Genomic DNA, 22786 nt, shown 5'->3' with positions numbered 1-22786 from the left:
TAGCAAACGAATGATCTTATCCACCATTTCAAATAAACTGCAAGATAACTCAACTCACGACTAGAAAATTTTGTCTCCGAGGAATTTGAGATCGGAAAGTTTACCGATTGGAGGATAACTTCCCAATCGCAGAAGCCAGAAATATTTATTTTTTTATATATAAAAAGCCAGACATAATTACTACCATCGTTGGTAAACTTTCAAATAATATTTTAGAGAGAAACTAATATGAAATAGCTTCTACAAATTCATATAATAATTTTAACTAGAAAAAAAAACTCATTTCGTTTTTATTTATTTATTCTTCTAAAAGTGCTTTTAAAGAATTTTATCCAAACATATCCTACAAATTTTTTATTTCTTCCTCCTTTTCATTATACCATTCTTTTTTCTTTTTTTTTCTAACTTTGAAGTGAGTAAAAATTAGATTGATTGTCTCTCTTCTTAAGTACAAATAAAATATAATAAAATGAAAGAGTCATTAGTAAGAAAGGGGGCTTGCTTGGGCAAGAATTCAAAAGCCTTTGACAAGGAGGGTTGTGCAGGTGCAAATTAATTCATCTTAAAACATACATGTACACAGGAACTGTCCAAAATCAGAAGACAAAAAAAAAAGTCATCAACCTCTGAACATCTAATAATCTTAACACTAAACAGGGCAGACGTTTAGAATATCCCGGATATAAGTTTCGTAGCGGCTTCAGTGATTGCACAATGCACCATATGTTCGTGAGATGAGTCTCCTGACGTAAGTGCAAGTGCAAGTGTTGCCACAGTGATTGCTCCAGCCATTGCGCTATTTTTCAGCATCCAACACAATAAATCATTATATAATCTTCTAATAAGTACCAGCAACACAACATTTAATTAATTAGCAGTTAGTGATTGAACGATCAAATAATTTCCAAATCTTAAGTTAATAAGCATGAATGTACCTATGTACACACTAATGAATAATATTGTTCCTTTTAATAACCATATATTTTTTATGTTTAGAATAAATAACATTAGGATAATGTTAGGTGCACCCAGTATTTTAAGTGAATGGACGAAAATGTTCTTTACTCAAATTAATCCGTATGACTCATATGTATCAACTTGATCCGTATGAGTCGTTGATCCGTATAACTCATACGGATAAAGTTGATCCGTATGAGTCATAGTTAATCCGTATGAGTCATGATTGATTCGTATGAGTCATACGGATCAACTTGATTCATATGTTTCTTACAGATCAACTTGATCTGTACTTATAACTTACACATACAGATCAATTCACGCACACCCAGCAAAATGTAGCAAAATGGCGTGCCTTAAATGCCAACGACGACAAAACAATCATCATCGACCCGTAACACTTTCACCTCGACTCAAGCGGCAACTCTCTCAACAATGAAAAACTAACACGAATCAACAACAGAGGGAGAAAGCGAAGAAAAAAACAATGGAGGCGTAAGAGAAAAAATAACACTGCAACCAACTTCAAAAGGAAGAAGACACCAGGGACATTTAGGGAATTGTAAAAAATTGCTGGGTGCACAAGCAATAATGCTGGTGCACCTAGCATCACCCATAACATTACATTACACAGTCATTAGCTCCACGAGCTTCCTTCAGCCCATATGTGAGTCCTGAATAAATTCCTGCAGCCAATCCTGCATTTATTTAATTTAGATAAATGTGTAAGGATCGCTTGTCATCCACTATTTGCCTTAAAATGTGTAACACAGGTACAGAACATGACTACATGAGCACGAGGAAACTCGAAAATGTGTAGTTGTTTCGTACTCACTCATGCTATTTGCAAGCTTGGCATTTATAGTTTACAAAAAAAACAAAACCTAAAAACAGTCTCTAATCATTTGCAAATTCATATATAGAGGAACCATATTGGTGTACCACATATTCTAGTAGGCATTGTTTCTCTCGGGTAACTTGGAGACAAATTCTAGTAGGCATTGCTTCAGTTGATGAGTAACTTAAAGACAATGTCAACATGAAATCTAACTTAATATCAAAACCTATAGCTCATCTCCATATGTCGCCTATCCTGATAATTCTTTTTAGGCAACTTCACTGAGCACTATTGTTTTTATTTAAGATAAAATCTTACAGAAACAATGTTGTGTGAGCAGATCTGATACTTTGTTAAGTGTACAAGATGCTTTAGATGTTTGATGTAGCAGTTTTAAAGAAGTCCATAAGCTGATTGAATATTGAAAGCTCATGAAGATGAAATTTGCTTAGACGAATAATGACTTTGACTTTGATGAAATTTACGTCGGGGTAAGTCACGTCTCACGAGTACAGAGCTGCTATCTGGTTCCACTCGGCAACCCATTTTCCAGGACCTAGGCTGGTTGCACAACTGATATACTTGAGTAAACCGCACAACCAATCTAAACCATGAACAGTCGTAGCAAAACCACAACACAACGACATTAGCGTAAAGGCTGGGCAATTACAAAACTGCAGAGCATAAAAAGCGCCACAATACGGAAAACCAAGGTCTAGCATGGCAGCAACAACAAACAGCAATAATAATAATAAATAGTGAATCCAGTTGCGATATGGACAAACTGCATAAGAGTACTTTGCAATACTCAACAGTTTAATACAGATTTACAACGGTTGATGATTCCCACATTTGTGAAAAATGGGCCTTAGAAGAAAAAAACAAAAGAGGAAAAAAAAACACACGGAAAACCTGTGTAGGGCAAGATATTGGCGCCCTCTATCAGGAAGTTCAAATACTGAGAAGGGTTATATAATGTAGTATAATATGAATGATAACCCCTCACCGGCACTTGGATATTCTGGCAGAAACTTTGAAAATAAATGAGCTGGAAGAGGTAAATTTTGGAGAAGGGGAAAATACAGAATTATTTCTCAGGAATGTCATACAAAAACAACAACTACTAAGCTCAAAAGCCCAAAATAGCAAACTGAAGAATAGGAGCCAGATACACCCACGTTGCTGTATTAATATCTTCCCGCCGCCTCTTTGTGGCACTGTACAGTATTCCCACGTCCTCGATGCAACGCAAAAGCAGAATTTACCCCCTTGTAGGTAAATTTCCTTCGTCTCAAAGCTCTATATATGTAGTCAGAACCACTTACCCACCAGAAAATCTATACGTCAAATAAAACAAATAATCTGTCTTCCTGCATATGATTCTGAAAGCTTAGGATCCATTTACAGCCATCTCTGGTGAGGATTTTGGGGCAACCAATGGACGTTCTTCTCCACCCAATTGTATGTTATCTGATTTTGCATGCAAGCAATCAGAAAAGCTTCTAGAGGCTTCACCTTCTTTCTCTACGTGATTGTCTTCTGCTGCAATGTTGCTATTATTGGAACTGCTGCTTCTAGAAATATTTTGTACATCCCCCTGATTATCTTCGCTTGAGCTCATCCTCCCATCTGTTCGAGCACATGTATGAATGTCGATTGATGTTTTCTTACTAGGTAGCACAGCTTGGCTCAATGTTGAACACAAGGCAGCAAAAACACTATCTTTAGATTTAGAATTCTTTGATAACTTCTGTTTCTTCTCAAGTTCAGGCTCCTTATCTTTGGAAGGTAATTTCCTCTTCAGCCTGAGAGACTCCATTATCCCATCATCTTCCTCAGAAGTTTCTGGCTGCTCCCTTGGGGGTGGCTTATAATCTTCATCATCCTCATCATCCTCATAGTCAACCAGTGACCTTGGACTGAAAATCAGGACGGACAAATTATTTTGTAGCATATATGGACCACAGAAAGTTAAACATAATACTAAGAAACGGAAGTCTACCTTAACTGTGAATAGCTTGCAGCAACTCCATTGGATAGATTAGGTTGCTGGTGTCCTTTCTGATTGCGTGGAACAGATGCAGAAGCACTATCCTCCTCATCACTGATCAAATAAACAAAACTTAAGAGACTCCATGCTAACTGTATAAACAACTGAAAATCTACTAGAAATGATCAAGAAAGAAGATATGTACCTGTCCTCATTAAAGTACCGTTCTTCTTCTCTCTCCAGAGCACGCTCATCATTTCGCCTTCGAATGTCCTCTACAGCAGTGGCATCTTTTGTCCCACCATTATCCAAACACTGCAAGCAAGCACATAAACTCAAGCCTATGTTTGGCCCACAAATCATGCTCGTATAGAAAAAAGACTTGCCTGATCATATTTAACTTTCAGTGAGTGAATTGAAGCCAAATACTCAAATTTCATCAGCTGGTCCCAAAAAGAATCGACTATGTATTTCAGCAATAATTTCAGATTCTCCTACAGAGTAGAATATTATCAGCACAACATTGCTTGAGCCATTTAAGATTCAGAACACTTATTAAAGATTCACACCTTCTGAATAAACTCAAAAAGTTCCAGAACAGCAGAATGGAGCAGATTGTAGCGATTGCCATTAGAAACAAATGCATCAATAATTGGCTTCAGAACATTATTCCTAACAAAATAATTTATCAGATGTTCATCCTGCATGTTAACACTCCAAACTGTTAGATGAAATGCAAAATGAACGGTTTTTATAAAGGAAAAACATTTCTTTGGTAACAAGGATGATGAGCTCCAAAATAACAGAGTCAACTTAGTCACGAAAAATTAGACATCTAAAAGAAGAAAGGGGTTGCAGGTTGCAACAGACAAAACCCTACCTCAAAACATGATTAAAAAATATATATAAAATGAAAATTAGTAATAATTTTGAGGAACAAGGGTATCAATTCTCGATTCAAATTAGAGAACCTGAGTTTTGAATTCAAAATGGTTAGATTTAGAAGTAAAATGAAAAATGGCTTGAAATATATTATATAAATGATGTACAGTTGTATCATTAACAAAATGCTTAATGCAATCATTTTCTACCAGAAACTGATCCCAAAACAACTTAAAACCCAAATCTCACAAAACAAAATCATAAAATACAAGTCATAACTGAATATTACTAGCAAGTGAAGTTTCATATATGAGGTATCTTAAAAAAAAACATTAAACTATTTCCAGCCTTTAGCTTCAGTAAAAGTCGGTTTCATGAAACACAGGTTCCATTACAGAAGCCACAGTGCTAATACAAATCTGGGAACCCCCTAAATTTCAAACCAAACCAAACCCCAGGGCAGCTGCAATTGACAAAACTAAGATATCTACCATAAAACAAGTAAAATTCTAGACTTCTTCAACCAATTTACATGATCCCCACAATTCATAATGAAACAGTGGAGTTATCCATTATTTTCCAGTATTATTTGTTCACAGATTTACTTGTCAATCACCTTTTATTAGGAGAAATTTGTAGCCTGTTGTAACATAGCTCTACTGTACAAAAGTAATAATAGCCATCTATCTACTCAATGTAAATTCCCCCTGAACAACAATCAGATTAGCATTATTTAGAATATTCGCTTTTCAAGTCACAGTATCTGCATAAATGTATACTTACATGGCGAGAGAGAATAGTTCGAATGAACCGGACAGCACCAACAACTAAGTATCTTTCTGCTCTCCGTATCAATAGCAATATTTTCTCAATCACATTATTAAGAAGAAAGTTGCACCTAAAAACAGCAAAGAGAACCATGAACATAATTTCCATGCTTAACAGCAAAAAGTCAACCGATACTGCTGAGCAACAAGGAAATACTTTATTCTGTATGGATGATGTAGGACACAAAAGCATAGTAATTCACATATGTTTGATAGTATCTCCGGCTTTGTTCCAATCTGACACTGAATTCTTCGTCCAGGACCTATTGATTTGCCACTTGCATCAGCAGTATTTTCTGAAGGACAAGATGCTGTTATAACCTCAATCAATTGCCCCAAATGCCTCTCAAAGAATATGTCAATAATAGTGTCCCTCTGTCAGATGAAACTAAAACAGTCAATAAAACAAGTTCAGGAACACCTATCATACAAACATAGAAATAGACTTTCATCTTACGTGAAACTTTAACTGACAAGTTTTTCCAACAATTCAGCAGATATATTATAAAATACAACTCAACATTCAAAACTTATCCCTGCACAAACAAAACTTAGTATGTTGACTTCAAAATCAAAGCAAGAAAAAATTGATGGAACACCAGTTAATAAATTGAAGAATAGTATTTTTAAATCACACAAAATACAGAAGAATTTGCTGTCCCAGAGTAAAAAAGACTCTTAGATGTTTTCACTGTCCAAATTACCAGATAACACATCTATCCCCCTATTCCCTTATTACAAACATAATTAATAACATGTAACTGATTCAAACTATCAGCCCTAAACTATCAACATAACAGTTACTATTCATTAATAATAAGAGCAAAGAAAATTACCATTTAAATAAAATACAGCCATAAAAAAGGGATACAAATGCAAAACAACAAGTATCAGGATATGGAATTGAGTTGAGAAATTTTAAGTCAAAGATAAGACCTCTCCTTAAAAATTAAGAACTACATAAGAAACACAAATATATTTCAGTCAAGAAGAATAATGGTCATAAAAAAACAAGTTACAAACAAGGTAAAAATTGACATGTTCCAGAAAATAGCAGAAACATGAACCTGTGGTCCAGACAATGTGCATGAGTCCAATAAATTGCGAAGAATTTCAAGAAACTGGCAGTGCATGTTCTCTCCAAAATCTGTTAACATTCCTTTAACCTGCACAAGATAGTATGAGTAATAAATACAAGCTGGGCTAGCCTTCCATTAAGTCAATACTATATATCATCCATAGATCACATATGCCTCCCAATAATTAAATTTTAATTAGTTCCAGAGTGTAGTTCAGAGTGAGGACATGCTGTGGCCGTTATATCTAAAGATAATGGATACAATGCAAGTAAATTATAACATGGGGTGGCCAATGTGTCTTTACAGATTTTTTAAAAATTTAAAAAATAAGGAGCAATTTTTTAATGTTTCTAATTCTTATTTTTTTAACTACGCAAACTGATTTAAAAACAGTATCACCAAACAGATTTTTTTTTCTTTTTCTTTTTCAAAAAAACAGTTTTAAAATTATTTTACATAACACTGTAACAGTTTTGTGTGAAAAAAAAATAGAACACAATCAAACTTCCTCTTAGGGTGTTATGAAGCTTGAGTTCTTCAGATTCCTTTCTATCTGTCTAACCTTATGTCCTCCATCTACCATAGGACCAATCAAACCACATAGTTACTTTTTGCAGTAACTGTTGACAGTTTACACTCTCAAAACAGTCCCGTGTCTTCAATGTTTAGTTCCTTTCCTTTGGCTCTGAACCATTAGCAAGACTACACCATGCTTTGCATTCATTCTTTAAGTAATACATCAGTTTTACTGTCACAGACTACACATATATCCTACAACAGTCTGCAGCACTAATACAAGGAAACAAACAAAACACCCCACTAAATAACACAACTGACTTCTGGTTTCAAAATTGCAGTATAGCAACAAAGCATTATTATATATAGGTTCACCTACAAATTTTTTATTTTATGTATATCTGCTAATTCTTTATATATGAATGTCATCTAGAAAGTTTATGTGAACTCAGTTGCATACAAAACATACCAAAAGTCCAAGAAGAGCAAATCCTTCCTGTCGAACAAAATAGGATCGCAGAAGATTAGGGTCTTGATTCAAGAAAAGAATGAGGATATCTGTTCTGCAACCATCACAATGGTTTCCCATTAGAAATTAATCATAAGTAAAATAAAAAACAGTCAAGTGAAATTTTATACAGATCAAATTGGCATAGAGGAAGCAATACCCAGTTAACACAAGCTTCTTGTCTTGACTTTGCAAAACATTGGTGACAACATCAAAGATGCCTTCGTTCATTAGATCCCTACAGACATTCAGAATTTAAAATTAATGACCAGTGCATGGTAGTTGAATTGGTATTCAAATTGTGAATTGTAAGATTCATGATCAATAATAAAACATAACATACGTATCTAACAAACAGATATTAAAGCACATATTCATGATTAGTAACTAAAAAAATAGCTCTGAGCATTAGATGCATGAGTTCTGTTAAAATTTGTTATAAAATAATATTATTAAAATTTGTAATAAATATTATATTGTTAAAATAATTAAAATTATTATATATTAAAAATTAATAAATATTCTGCTATTAAATTTACTATATATTAATTAGATATTTGTATTTGAAAAAGTATAACATTTTATTTATAATAGATTTTATGATAACAGGCTGTCTCATGATGACAAGCAGCAAAACATTAGTTAATAAATATTCTGCTATCAGTCTTACGAAATTAGGCGTTGTTGTTGTTGTTGTTGTTGTAGTCTTACGAAATTAATCCTTAAAAGACAAGCAGCAAAACAGGCTGTCTCACCATGACCAATCAAATGTAACATACCTAAAAAGCCGAAGCTGCTGGACCATCTGCAGGCTCTTGCTCAAACTACAAAACTCGTGTAAGAAATAAACCTGCTCATCTCACATAAGAGGCAAACACTATTTAGAATAAGAATCTATGGTAGATTAAACAAGGCAGCATTTACATTTAAGCACTACAGAAATGCAGCCATACAAGATAGGAAGAACTACTAACATAAAACCTCAGTATATGATAAAAGTTACGTAGACATGATTCATTTTAAAGAAAGTAAAGCATTAACCCTATTCTAATAACAAAGTAATAGCGCAAGTATCTACCAAGTTACTCTGTTATGATGCATCTTGATTTACATGACTTTTATGGAAGAAAAAGAAAGATGAAGAATAAACATAACAATTCACTATTTTCGTTTTATTTTAAGGTCATAACATTTTTCATAATAGAAGAGTTACTAGCAACTAAGAATATGGGAACATGAAACTGATAGAGAAACAAGTAGATACTATTTACTGGGATTCTATTTCTTTTACAAGTAAAATGTAAAACTTCAGATAGATCCACCTGATTGCAAATGTATAATAAGGTACATCTTCAGGAAGGAACAAATTCAAATCACGATGGAAATTGTACAGTAGCACTGCCATGTATAAATTTGCTTATTAGATGAGTGGTCATAAGAAGGATGGAAGGGGAAGGGATGGAAAGGGGATAATTCTCTGTCTTGAGTACAAAATATAAGGAGGAGGGTGATGAGGCCCATAAGGGGGAATAGCTTTTCTTTCCAGGTATAGACAAAGAGAAGCAAATAGAACAATATCTTCATCAAGGCTTACCAAGTTCTTCTTTGATTCTTGAGAGGTGGTTGGCGATTTTAGCCTAGCAAACAACTCCTGGATAAATGTACTGTCATCCTTCAACAAAGAGACAACCTAAAAATAACAGAGCAAACAACAATAAGGACATCATTCACTAAATTAAATGATATGTCTTTACTCCTAGTTAATCAAATCTTACATAGGCATTGTTAGAATGTATTATCGAGTTAAGATTTGCACCAATACCCTCATCCAAGACTCTCGCCAGAACAACATCCTGAAAGTGGGAAGGGAAGGTAAAAATCGTAATGAAGATGAAATCAAACAGCAATTAAAGGCATAAAAAGAGCAAAACCTTCAAAAAACCAACTCTATATGTCTGATGTATCTTTGACAACACAACGGGATCTTTTATAGGTATGGCCTACAAGAGAAAATAGGTAAAATATTATAAGGTAAAATTTTCTACCACATCTACAGAGTACAGATCTACCTACTTTGCAGCTCTACAGATATAAAAAGATAGGATACCATACCTCCTTAAAAACAACATGCTCCTTTAAGAATTTACGATGATGTTGAACAAAAGGAACCTCTGGATCATCTGCATATTGCTAAAACAAGTGGTTCAGAAAAGGTAGAAGGAAAGAATGAAGAAATGAAATCATCTAAATCAAATACATAAAACTTAAACCTCTATTAGCAGGCAAGAAAGGCTAAAATACAACCAACAAATTATAAAATAAAATAAAATAAAAACAAAACAAAACCACAGGATAGACATATATGAAATAATGGCTAAATATGAATAGCTCATGTCACTTAAAAGGGGAAAAATTTCAGAAGAATACACTTACATTCGAGGGCACCAATAATGTCCACTATAAAGTCATCACTAAAAATTCTCTCAAAAATCGCTGAACTATTTAGCAAAACTGCAATGAAGCAAAACATATCACAAGAATGAATGCAGACGTAATTGACAAAAATAAGGATCCAAATCAAAATTATGTGAAAATGAATACTGACCAATCCCTTTGACTATTTTGAAAATCATGTGAAGGCCATCAATATTTTCCAAGTCTTCACACATTCTGAATACTTCCATCAGCTTCCGAAAAAACGCTTGCTGCAATTTAAAGACCAGTGAAAAAGGATGCACATAAAATACACTAGCAGAAAAGTGCCATTCCAGCTGCATAAGAGATGACAAGAGCAGGGGACTGTGACGCAATGTGACAGTGTGATGGCACCATTATCATGATTCACGTGTTATATGAAGTATAAACAACTAAGATGCTAAGATAAGAATGAGTTTTGATTATGTATAGGAATTGGGATAAGGACGTCTTAGGTCTGGGATATGCACCACCACAGCAAACTCTCCACCAAAAACAACATTGAAAAAATCTAAAAATCAGGCAAAAAGCACAGGTTTGCAACCAAAAGATAGAAACTTAAATGAATGATAGGAGAGATCACCCAATTATGCAGAACGAAGGTCACTGGTGTACCCAATGAAGACAAACATGCACTAATACCCAAGTTTTAAGTTAGCTTACATCACTTAATATTAGTTCTGTAAGCCGCAACTGATCTGCAAAGCCACTGTCAACCACAGTCTGCAAACCAGAAGGCAAAATCAATGAAAATATATTTAAGTTTCAAGGTATACGTGTATGTATTGTTACTATTCTAAAAAGAAATAAAAAAAAAAAAAAACAAGAAGATTAACAGAATGTCCAAACCTTTAGAATCAAAGGAAGTGTTGATAGCTCAACAGCAGGCAACTCCCTTGGCTCACTGCTGACACTGTGAAATGGCTCACCTGAGATATCCAGCAAAAATAATCATACTAAAACAGTAAACGAGTCATTAGGCAAATAAAGCAAAACAAATTATCAAAACAGCACATAAATAGCACAATTCAGCAGTTTATATTATATTCTTTTGTCGCCGAAGCTAAAACCAGCTCCTAGGAAATAACTTTCATAGTTGATCTATTGAATATTCAAATAATGACACTAAACGGAAGCACATCCGACAGAGAGCTAATAATGAGATTAAAATTTGCATTACTTACTATTTAATGTATTAAAATGCATATTCCTCTGGACATTGCAAATATTGTCCCTGAACAAAACAAGCATGGTAATTAAGCTCAATCTACAGCAGCAGAAACAAAACCCAGAAGAAGCATAACTCAATTGACAATCATTAGCTAGTTGTAAGTTATAACCATATGTAAGAGCAGCCGCTAGGCTCTTGAAAGCTAAGTGCCAGTTCAGTAGCATATTCTGGATCTCTCCATGAGATGATTGTATCTGAAGAACAAAAGAATCCATCAAACTGATAAACACCATGACCCATTTATATTTCAAGCGTAAATGAAAGACAACAGCTCTTTATTGAGAAAGAGAGGAAGGAAAGATAAAAGCTACCAACTACCTTCTTGTTTCCTATAAATATCATCAGAACTGATGCGATGCAGAAGTATGTTCTCATTATCCTCTTCATCATAAACAAATAAGCCCAGCTCTTCTGATCGCTGCATCATAAAAAAAAATATTTTCAATGCAATGAATCCGCGTTTGTCTAATAAAAGATAAAAAGAAAAATCAGGTAAATGATATGCATTTACATGCAGCAATACCTACTGACCACATTTTTTTTAATATCAAACCATATTAGCTATACAGATCACAAATATTTTACGTGGGAGAAGCAAAATATGTAATGGTACTCAGATTTTTTTTATCAGCCAATGTTGGTTGTTAGTTTTTTGTTAGGGGGAGGGATTCAAACCACCAAGCTAACCTTATAACTCCTGTAATGGTACTCAGCTATTATAAGAAAGCAGGTAAAATTAATGTTTTCAACAATCCTAAAGGAAAATGTGTACTAAAAATAGATAAAATTATAATTTTATAATTCGAAAGACAAAGATGAAAGGTTCCATGGCAGTTAAAATCATTCACATGCAGGATCAGAAATTTGTGAAATTGCCAGGATGGATTGTGGAATCAGTCCACTCACTAGTTATTATGGTGCAGCCAACTTTGCATCCAGGACTACAGTGTAATTGAGGGTTAAGAAGACAGTTCATGTTTAAATGAGATGCAAAGGCTTTTGATGTGGACTATTTTATGCTGCACCCTCAATATTGTTCTCCTTTTGTCAGTCCACCCAACTTTCTTCCTTCAAAAGCCTTCACATGCTGCGGACTATTTTCTTAACCCTCAATTATAGTCCTGGATTTAAGTCTGATCTTGAAGTTAATTGTTAGCTGTATGAATATGATTGTCTGACAAGGATGGTGGTTGATCATGAAAACAATGTAAGGTTGATGTCCAACTTGATGATTACAAGGATCAACTCAGTTTGGTGGTCCTTTAGCTAGAATGATATTTGGCTAAGAAGACTCCAACAAATTGGTGGGACCGTGGTGGGAATCTTATGGGGAAGAACATCCATACTTCAAAAATGTTATTTGGATAATAAGCTTGACATTATGTAGTTCCTCTAGGTGTGAACACAACTAGAGTTTCAAGCAAAGAGATCAAATACAAATTCTAATCCCCTTTTAAAATTGCCTACAAGCTAACTACTTGTTCATCTTAAATCTTAGTTGTAATTGCTTTTGTTTAGGTCTAGACCAAAAGAAGAAACTGATCGAAGCAAAAAACAATGAATGATGTTGTATTTGTTAGGCTAATTCAAGAATGACCAAAAAGAAACAAGCTACGAAAAGGAAGAATCTTGAGCTAAATCTAGATGATGCTTCGTCCGAGAATGACTGGATTGTGGAAAATGATGATGGAACAATGAAGGTTTGGATATGGACAACTTGGATGGGGATGCTCCAAATTGAAGATAAGGACTTGGTTCTAGACCAAGGTGCAAAGGACATCAATGATGCTGCTAAATGGAGAATTTGGATGATGAAGATGGACAAAATGAAGATGTTAAATATGATAAATTATATATCTAGATTTTGATTTATGTGAATGGGAATTTTACAGGGAATCTTTTTTCAGCTTGTAACATTGTTGTACTGTTGTAAGTCGTGTGTTGATGTAGACCACACCCTCATGCTATTTATAATATGGAAAAGGGAATCAATATTGATTACAAGATCAATCAATTACCGATAAATAGGAAATAAAATATTCTAATAATAAATACAATATCAGGAATAATATTAAAACATAATCTCACACTCCCCTCAAGCTAGAGCATATGTGTGATATGAATCAAGTTTATTACTAATGTGGTCAACCCAACAAAAACAAAAATAAAGACAGTTCCAGTCATGTGGTTGTGCCGAAAAACGTCGGCGGCAGCCAACGAAGGATGGTAGTTGTGATGGGTGTTCACCCGTGAATAAAGCATGCCCTAAGGCGAAAGGAAGCAGTTTCAGTGTGACACTTGTTGAAGATGCGTCACGCATTGTTTGCGTGAACTTTTCTCGCTAGAAAAGGGCCCTACATGGGGTCACTGTGGCGGAGTGTTGAGTTGGCTGCACTCGTGGACGTTGTGACGTTCTTGAAAGGTCATTGATGCAGACCAACAAGAGCGCGGCACAGTGGCTTCCAAACAGGCCCATCAATGGGCGCAAGTACAGTGCACCCGCAAAGAAAGTTGCGCACAAATGTGTCTGTGTGAGGAACATTGGTGAACCTCATAGCAGATGTGGAAGTGGGATTCCGAAGGAGGGTTGTTAGAGGCCATGAAACACAGCGAAACAGCCAAGCGAGGGTGTTGAGAGGGGTGTTTGGTTTCAAACTGAGCCAAACAGGTCTGAACAAGGGCTGGATAGTTCACCGGAAGTAGGGAATGGCAGCGGAGGGGTCGCCAAAGGATGGGTCTAACCAGAAACAGCGCCACATGCCAATTTGTGAAGAGCAGGTGAGTTACAAGCGCCACAGAGGCATGTGCAGAGGAGTTGCGAGTCTCATCTCTGGCTCAGAGGTCACCGATGGATGGCAACTCCGGTTGGAATAGGTCGTTGGTGAAAGGGATAGGCGGCGATGGCCAAACAATGGACACAAGTATTGCGGGTACTATTCACCCAAAAAACCAAAGAGACGCACATGGAGACGCGCAGTGGCTGCCAGAGCAATGACTGGCGTGGAGGTTGCCAGTGGTAGGACGACAAGCAGAGATGTTCACCGAGGACAGTAGGTCCCCGATGGAGAACAACAAACCTAAGCTTTGATACCATGGAACAGTATTATTTACTGCGGTAAGTTGTGTGTCAATGTAGACCACACCCTCATGCTATTTATAATATGGAAAAGGGAATCAATATTGATTACAAGATCAATCAATTACTGATTAATAGGAAATAGAATATTCTAATAATAAATATAAATATAATATAATATCATGAATAATACCAAAACATAATCTCACAACTAAATTGAAGGGAATTCAAATAATACCTAAAGCGAAAAAATTTGGAAATTCATTCTCTTTCATGGCTCACCTTGAATTCTCTCACCTCAAAACTTTAGTGCATCTCTATCTATGATGCACCTTGCTATTTTAATGTTTTTTAATTTAATTGAAGCAACTAAATTAAATTCCCATACATATCAAATTCCATAGAATTTTGAAATTCTCTATCCAAACACTACCCAAGGGAAAATTAATCAGATAAAAGTAATAGGCAAGCCAATTACGAATGCAAGCAACAAAAGCCTTTTTCCACCAGGTGTAAGAAGCTACACAGAGTAAATGATACCATTACCCAAGCTGTCGTGTCACAAATAAAAGCTTCATCAAATAAAAAAGATTTACAAACCTCTAAATAATCAACAGAGACATGTCCAGTACCCTGGTCATCCCATTTCCCATCATCATTCAGACGATATACCTTGACACGCTGAAATCCAATTAGAAGAGAGATTAAGTAAAAAGAAAGTATCATATATGCCTCTCAACCACAGTTTATAACAATATAGAAGTATTATAATATAAGTAAAAACAAAACCAATAAACTACATGCATTAATCTTAAGCAGACCAACTGATCTCTCTTGTTAAAATAACTATATTATTCATGTGATTAAATCAATGAAATCCAAATCATTATGTATTTGTTTGGCAATCTTTTTATTTCCTCTTTCCTTCAAAAACAAGTCAAAGGCTCTGCTAGAAAGAATGTGAAGCAATTAGCAGCTGCAAACAAGGCCGAAAAGGAAAATGTTTTTTTATGAGCCAAATGAAACAAGAATGCCCCAACTTCCAATTTCTCTTGCAATATGATTGGTAGGAGCAAAATCTGAAGAAAAGAAAAGAAGAAAAGAAATATAAACTGAAATTACATAGTATAATAAAAAGAAATTTATTTCCACGTTGATAGTAATTAATGAACATGAAGGACTGAAAATAAAAATTATCATTGTCATTGATACAAAATTATTTCATTCCTGTCTTTCAGTTCTGAAAACCAAGTGGATGACGTTTTGGCTTCCTAATTGTTCAACACACATCTTTGCAATAATTTATCTCCAAAAAGTACCAAGGTATCTTATCAAATTAAGCTGTAAACATCCAATCCGACAATTTTTTTCTATTTTCAAAAGTGAATCCTAACTGTTTGAGGAAACTAGCATGCCAAGAAACAAGAGTTACTAAAATGTAACCAGAGTTCAAACCAGCCTCACATGAGAATACTAACATCAGATAGGATCTTCTTTCCTCACTTGTAATAAAGGGTATTTTGCATAAAACAAGATTAAAGCACTGAAAGAATAAATATACTGCTACTGAGTACTGATCTTTTAATACAAAATCTGCTTTACTAAGGGTGTTTTCTGATTTGCATAAACCAAGATTAAAGCACTAAAAAGATAAATATACTAATACTACTACTGAGTACTTAATCCTGCCTAGGGTAGCTTTGCTATTCTTAGCCGGTCCCAAGCCCGGATAAAAGGAGAGGGTTGTGTTAGGCTTTCGACAGCCAACGTTAAACTTTGTCGAATCTCTATGACATGGATCAATTACGTAATAATGTGAATGCTAGGTCGTTGCCCGGAAGCAACGCGCTGTATGGCTCGAGTACAGTGTCAAAAAAGCAAGGGCCGCTGCATCGCCGCCCGGATGTAGTGAAAAGGAAGCAAGGGTTCCCACATTTTCGTGAACGGGTGTGGGTAAAGAAGCTAGTTCATGACAGGAGGATTCGCTTTGGTACATGGAATATAGGCACACTTACTGGAAAATCTATGGAAATAGTGGATGTTATGGTGAGGAGGAAGATCAATTTTATGTGCCTACAAGAAACTAAGTGGACAGGTGAAAAAGCGAAAGAATTAGACAACTCGGGATTTAAGCTGTGGTATACGGGAAAAATCAGATCAAGAAATGGGGTAGGGATTATTGTGGACAAGGAGTGGAAGAAGGATGTCGTGGATGTAAGAAGAGTAGGAGATCGTATCATAGTCTTAAAATTGGTAGTGGGACAGGACACCTTTAATGTTATTAGTGGGTACGCACCTCAGGTTGGGTTAGCAGAACACTTTAAGGTAAAATTTTGGGAGGATCTAGAAGGGGTACTTCAGGATATACCCCAAGGAGAGAAAGTTTTCCTAGGAGGGGATCTCAATGGACATGTAGGTAGCGTGGCTAGAGGTTTTGAGGGGGTGCATGGGGGTTTTGGCCTAGGGGAGATGAATGGGGAGGGTAAATCCATCTTGGAGTTTTCGGAGGCTTTAGATCTTTCTATAGCCAATACATGGTTTAAGAAAAGAGAGGAACATCTTATCACTTACAAAAGTGGAGGGACATGTTCTCAGATAGATTTCTTCCTTATCAGGAAGTCTGATAGGAAGTATTGCTTGAACTGTAAAGTTATCCCGGGAAAGAGCTTGACTACCCAACATAGAGTTTTGGTTATGGATGTAAGAATTAGAAATAGGGCAAAGAGAAGAAGTCCTATGGTAGCACCAAGGATCAAATGGTGGCACTTGAAGGGTGAGAAACAAGGAATCTTCCAACAAAAGATATGGGAGGGTTGGTGTGGACAATCACAAGGAAGTGCAAATGATATGTGGAACAAGATGTCCCAAGAGATTATTAAAGTGGCTAAAGAGACGTTGGGTGAATCTAGAGGTTTTGGACCTAGGGGTAAAGAATCGTGGTGGTGGAATGAAAATGTTCAGAGCAAAGTTAGAGTAAAAAAGGAGTGTTTCAAGGAGTGGTCTAGGTGTAGAAATTCTGAAACTTGGGATAAGTATAAGATAGCTAGAAATGAAACCAAAAAGGCGGTGAGTGAGGCAAGAGCCCAAGCTTTTGACGGACTATACCAAGCTCTAGGAACCAGGGACGGAGAAAGATCTATATATAGGCTTGCTAAGGGTAGAGAGAGGAAGACTAGAGATTTGGATCAAGTAAAGTGTGTTAAGGATGAAGAAGGCAAAGTCTTAGTGCATGAAAAAGATATCAAGGAAAGGTGGAAGGCGTATTTCCACAACTTATTTAATGATGGATATGGATATGACTCTAGCAGTCTAGACACAAGAGAAGAGGACCGGAACTATAAGTACTATCGTCGGATTCAGAAACAGGAAGTAAAGGAAGCGTTGAAAAGAATGAGTAATGGTAAGGCGGTGGGGCCAGACAACATACCTATTGAAGTGTGGAAAACTCTTGGAGATAGAGGTCTTGAGTGGCTCACCGAACTCTTTAACGAAATTATGAGGTCAAAACGCATGCCAGAGGAATGGAGGAGAAGCACGTTAGTGCCAATCTATAAGAACAAGGGGGATATACAAAATTGTGCAAATTATAGGGGAATCAAGCTCATGAGTCATACCATGAAATTATGGGAAAGAGTGATCGAACGGAGATTAAGAAAGGAGACTCAAGTTACTGAGAATCAATTTGGTTTCATGCCGGGAAGGTCGACCATGGAAGCGATTTATTTATTACGGCGGGTGATGGAGCAATATCGCATGGCCCAACAAGACTTGCACTTGATTTTTATTGACTTGGAGAAAGCGTATGATAGAGTGCCTAGAGAGATTTTGTGGAAAGCTCTAGAGAAGAAAGGGGTTAGGGTTGCATATATTCGAGCTATCCAAGATATGTATGATAGGATATCGACTAGTGTTAGGACACAGGGTGGAGAGTCAGACGATTTTCCCATCACAATTGGTTTACATCAAGGGTCAACCCTTAGCCCCTACCTTTTTACCTTAATTCTGGATGTCCTCACGGAACAAATCCAAGAGATAGCGCCGAGATGCATGCTTTTTGCAGATGACATAGTCCTCCTTGGAGAGTCGAGGGAGGAGTTGAATGAGAGGTTGGAAACTTGGAGACGAGCTCTAGAAACACATGGCTTTCGCCTAAGCAGAAGCAGATCGGAGTATATGGAATGTAAGTTCAACAAAAGAAGGAGGGTTTCTAACTCAGAGGTGAAAATAGGAGACCATATTATCTCTCAAGTCACACGGTTTAAATATCTTGGGTCTATAATACAGGATGATGGGGAAATTGAAGGGGATGTGAATCATCGCATTCAAGCAGGATGGATGAAATGGAGAAAAACATCGGGGGTGTTATGTGATGCAAAGGTAGCGATCAAGCTAAAGGGAAAATTTTATCGGACTGCGGTAAGACCGGCGATTTTGTACGAAACAGAATGTTGGGCGGTCAAGAGCCAACATGAGAATAAAGTAGGTGTAGCGGAGATGAGGATGTTGCGGTGGATGTGTGGTAAGACTCGACAGGATAAAATTAGAAACGAAGCTATTAGAGAGAGGGTTGGAGTAGCGCCTATTGTAGAGAAGATGGTGGAAAATAGACTTAGGTGGTTTGGGCATGTAGAGAGAAGACCGGTAGACTCTGTAGTGAGGAGAGTAGACCAGATGGAGAGAAGACAAACAATTCGAGGCAGAGGAAGACCCAAAAAGACTATAAGAGAGGTTATCAAAAAGGATCTCGAACTTAATGATTTGGATAGAAGTATGGTACTTGATAGAACATTATGGCGGAAGTTGATCCATGTAGCCGACCCCACCTAGTGGGATAAGGCGTTGTTGTTGTTGTTGTTGTTGTACTACTACTGAGTACTTATCTTTTAATACAAAATTTGTTTTATTAGTTAACAACATGTGAATTTTGATTATTAATTAAAATGGTTGATAAATTCTTAAAAAGTTAAACTAAATAACTGACCAGTATACACAAGAGAGGAACAGGTAGCTTATATGAAAACAAGCCAAGAGACAAACAACTACATAAGAATTCAACTAAATGCCAGAGAATACAATTGGGTATATAATTTTTAAATTTAAGTGGGATCTCATTAATGACTAGGGAAACAATTAACAAAATTAAGAACACGATATCAAGTATCATGTTACGAGTCCCACATTGAGTAGAGTAGGAAGCTAGATTAAGCCATGAGACTCCCACATAATGGACTAGTCTTTTGGGTTGGATTTGCCTATTGTGCTTAGGAGTTAAGTCAAAACATATCATCAGATGCCAGCATTACTAATTTACTATTCATGTCATTGAACATTATTACAGTGAAAGAAGTACAATTCCAACTCTGAAAAGAATGTGGTAGCAAACATAACACAACAAACTGCATTCAGGGTAGTAACAATTAAGAAGTTGAGGAAATTAAGTAAAAAGGGAAATGAGTGCAATTAACTCTCTAGAAAAAAGAAAATGCTTTGTACATTTAGTGACCACCAAGCTAACAACAACACATCAGAAGAAGACTAAATTGGATCATAAGTCCATAACTAGTGCACTGCCCAGTGACACGACAACAACTTCACAGATTCTACCATCACATATTAACCGTAACAGATAAAATTAAAAGGATAAAATATAGAATACTATCTAACCAAATTGCAGCCAAAATCCTCGGATCTAGCATCAAGAAATTCATTTCTGGCTCACATAAGTCTTTGCTAATCCAAAGGTTTAACTTAAATCAAACATTCCAACACTACTAGATCCTTGTCTGATAACTACAGCTCAAAAGAGTATGTGCCCAACAAGGTCTGAGGGTAAAAAACTAAATTCTTACCCTTCAGTTTAATTTCTAACTTCTTAAAACTTCCAGGGGATAATATCCGCGAAATCATATCCAATTATTATTATTATAGCAAGAAGCATATATATCTAGATTCTAGCCTATTTGCTTGGATAATCTAATTGGCACCTAACAAGCCCAATTCTTCACACGAACAGAAAGCATGGAACCATATGTCATTGCATAACCAGTCCTAGACTATTCAAAGATCAATTTCTTATGAGATGTTACCATACACGCTACACACACACACACACACCACCTAGCCACATTTAAAAGAACAGTTTATATCACAACTTAATACATACAAATTTCTCCGAGGGGATATTATGGAAGGCTTTGCCTCCATTGGAAAAATCTATGGGTCCGTAACTGCAACAAATGGATTGCTTTAAACATAGAAACTACTAAAACAAGTTGTTTAAGAAACCACAGCATAACAGGACACGAGCGATACTAAACGAAAACCAATCCAAATGAATCTACGAAGCTAACACATGAGTCTATCAAAGGCCTCCAAAAAATTAAATCGAAACGCGAACTGCAAACAACATCAAAAAGCAAAAAAAAAACCTTCAGAGACTAGATTCTAGGGCAAGGCAGAAGGTTTACAATTACAATAGAGAAGACTTGCCTGCATCGAATTAGTGTTAGGCTGTGATTTCTCCGGCGCTCCCATCGCAACTTCTCGAAATTGAAGCAACAACGGGCACACTCAATCTTGGGGGCTTCGAATTAGGGTTTTGAGGAGAAGGAGAATGAGAGAGAAAAAAACAATTTCAGCAAAGGGACTAAGTTTCGCGGGATCAACAGGAAACCCTAACCGCCATCAACATAGCAGCGTGCGTGAACTTTCTCTCCTCTCCCTTCTCTCACTTTCTCTCTCTCTCTCTCTCTCTCTCTCTATATATATATATATATATATATATATCTTTTTCTCTCTCCCCTTTAATATGTTTTCTCTGTGCAAGACTGCCCCGACCTTCCATTAAGCAAAAAAGAGAAGTGAAAACTATTAACGCATTGCATTAATGATATGGATTCGCATTAATGCCCCTGGGGGTTCAGGAAAATCACGAATGGGCCATAAACTTCAGTGCGATCCGTGCGATTGCGCGCTTCTTTCTTTCGCAATTTAATCACATGGGACGGGGAGGGACTGTTTGGAATTTTGGAAAAACTCAACCAAACCGATTAACCGAGTGAACGCGGGGCTTTTACACCGCGTTAATTGTTCCTGTGTTTTTTCTTGGTTTTTTTCAACTTTCTGCTACTTTTCCTTCAAAAAAAAAAAACAGGATTGAGACATTATTTTAAATTTTAAATTGTATATCTCTAATTGAATGGCAATAGATATTACTACTTCAAATCTTTTTGTACTTACAGACTCCAGCTTGAGTAGTTGGAATGTCAACCATCTTCACTTTTGTGCTTACACACTTGGAGCAAAGACACTCTGTATCAATAGGTTATTAACTCACATGTCAAACCATTTGACTCAAATACCAAACCTAAGGGAGACCGATTACAGTTCACATTTATCATTTATGTGAACTTTTTCAATATATTTTTATATAAATTTTAGAATGTATCTATTTTTAAATAGATATCATATCAAATTTATTAAATTTTTATTTAATTAAATATTAATAATTTTAAAATATAACTAGTATTTTAATTTTTGAATTGCAATTTTATATAATAAAGATTTATAATAAGTAAATGCTTCTAATTATATAGATTGTATTATAATAAAAAATTTAATGAATATATTTTTAACATGTAACTTATATTAAAAAGGACTTCAATTTCATCCTTACCTTTTTGCTAGCTAATGAAGTTCAACTTTATTAAAACTAGTTTGGTCAAGTTTTAAAATATAATATATTATAACTACACCTACCATCATCTTGAAATGTATATACTCCATCGTCCAACTTTGAATTCTTAACTTGTCAAATCACCTTTAAAAACTCTTACAATTTCATCATAGACTCACTATGTACAACCAAGAGAGTATAAAAAACTACAAAAAGTTAAATTCTTTTAAAGTCTAGCCACATATACTGCATCAATTAAAGTATCATAAAATTATTAACCGTCATGGTTTGCATCATACATTTGCTAACACATCATACATTTGCTAACATTGTTACATTTATCACTTGTAACACCCCAAATACCATTAATACATACTATTAATAAAACTTGTGTAACTTTTAGGTATCATTTATCTTATTCTTTAAAGGATACCATGTTTTTTTGTGTATATCATAAACAATGTGTACATAAATTCTTAAACTATAACATTATAAATTTCTCAAATCTTGTAACTTTTACATAACATTTATCTCATTCTTTTGAAGTCTGGGCACATATGCTGCATCAATTAAAGTATCATAAAATTATTAATCATCATGGTTTGCATCATACATTTGCTAGCATTGTTACATTTATCATTTGTAACACCCCAAATACCATAAATACATACTATTAATAACACTTGCAACTTTTTCGTAACATTTATCTTATTCTTGAAAATATAAAGTGTT

General features: G+C 35.6%; 1 protein-coding gene across 3 annotated transcripts; it reads right to left on the bottom strand.

The window, feature by feature from the left end:
• Positions 1 to 2511: 2511 nt before the first annotated feature.
• Positions 2512 to 21225, bottom strand: LOC114392388 (serine/threonine-protein phosphatase 4 regulatory subunit 3-like). Of its 3 annotated transcripts, XM_028353512.1 has the most exons (24): positions 20869 to 21206; positions 14980 to 15060; positions 11622 to 11721; positions 11413 to 11497; positions 11257 to 11306; positions 10922 to 11001; positions 10736 to 10795; positions 10203 to 10302; positions 10031 to 10108; positions 9710 to 9777; positions 9529 to 9597; positions 9373 to 9450; positions 9192 to 9287; positions 8377 to 8447; positions 7758 to 7835; positions 7559 to 7652; positions 6562 to 6660; positions 5652 to 5869; positions 5451 to 5565; positions 4355 to 4486; positions 4172 to 4279; positions 3991 to 4100; positions 3798 to 3899; positions 2512 to 3714 (listed from the first exon to the last, which is right to left on the bottom strand). In XM_028353512.1, exons 1-24 carry the CDS (start codon positions 20911 to 20913, stop codon positions 3186 to 3188), a joined length of 2646 nt encoding a protein of 881 aa, XP_028209313.1. In that variant the 5' UTR covers positions 20914 to 21206; the 3' UTR covers positions 2512 to 3185. The 3 variants fall into 3 exon arrangements, 1 of the variants encoding a protein (XP_028209313.1); XR_003662290.1 differs by lacking the exons at positions 2512 to 3714; positions 3798 to 3899; positions 3991 to 4100; positions 4172 to 4279 and adding an exon at positions 5284 to 5374 and having other exon boundaries at positions 4364 to 4486; positions 20869 to 21211; XR_003662291.1 differs by lacking the exons at positions 2512 to 3714; positions 3798 to 3899; positions 3991 to 4100; ... (2 more) ...; positions 5451 to 5565; positions 5652 to 5869 and having other exon boundaries at positions 7559 to 7647; positions 20869 to 21225.
• Positions 21226 to 22786: the final 1561 nt, after the last annotated feature.

The sequence above is a fragment of the Glycine soja genome, chromosome 17, assembly GCF_004193775.1.
Source record: "Glycine soja cultivar W05 chromosome 17, ASM419377v2, whole genome shotgun sequence".
Lineage (NCBI taxonomy): Eukaryota > Viridiplantae > Streptophyta > Magnoliopsida > Fabales > Fabaceae > Glycine > Glycine soja.
This window is presented reverse-complemented; position numbering and strand designations above follow the sequence as displayed.

Coding starts and splice junctions, on each gene's coding strand:
- LOC114392388 (XM_028353512.1), bottom strand. CDS start 20,913: ATGGGAGCGCCGGAGAAATCACAGCCTAACACTAATTCGATGCAG. Junction 7,653..7,757: donor AAGAAGCTTGTGTTAACTGG/GTATTGCTTCCT, acceptor TGATGGTTGCAG/AACAGATATCCTCATTCTTT. Junction 5,870..6,561: donor GCACATTGTCTGGACCACAG/GTTCATGTTTCT, acceptor TTCATCTGACAG/AGGGACACTATTATTGACAT.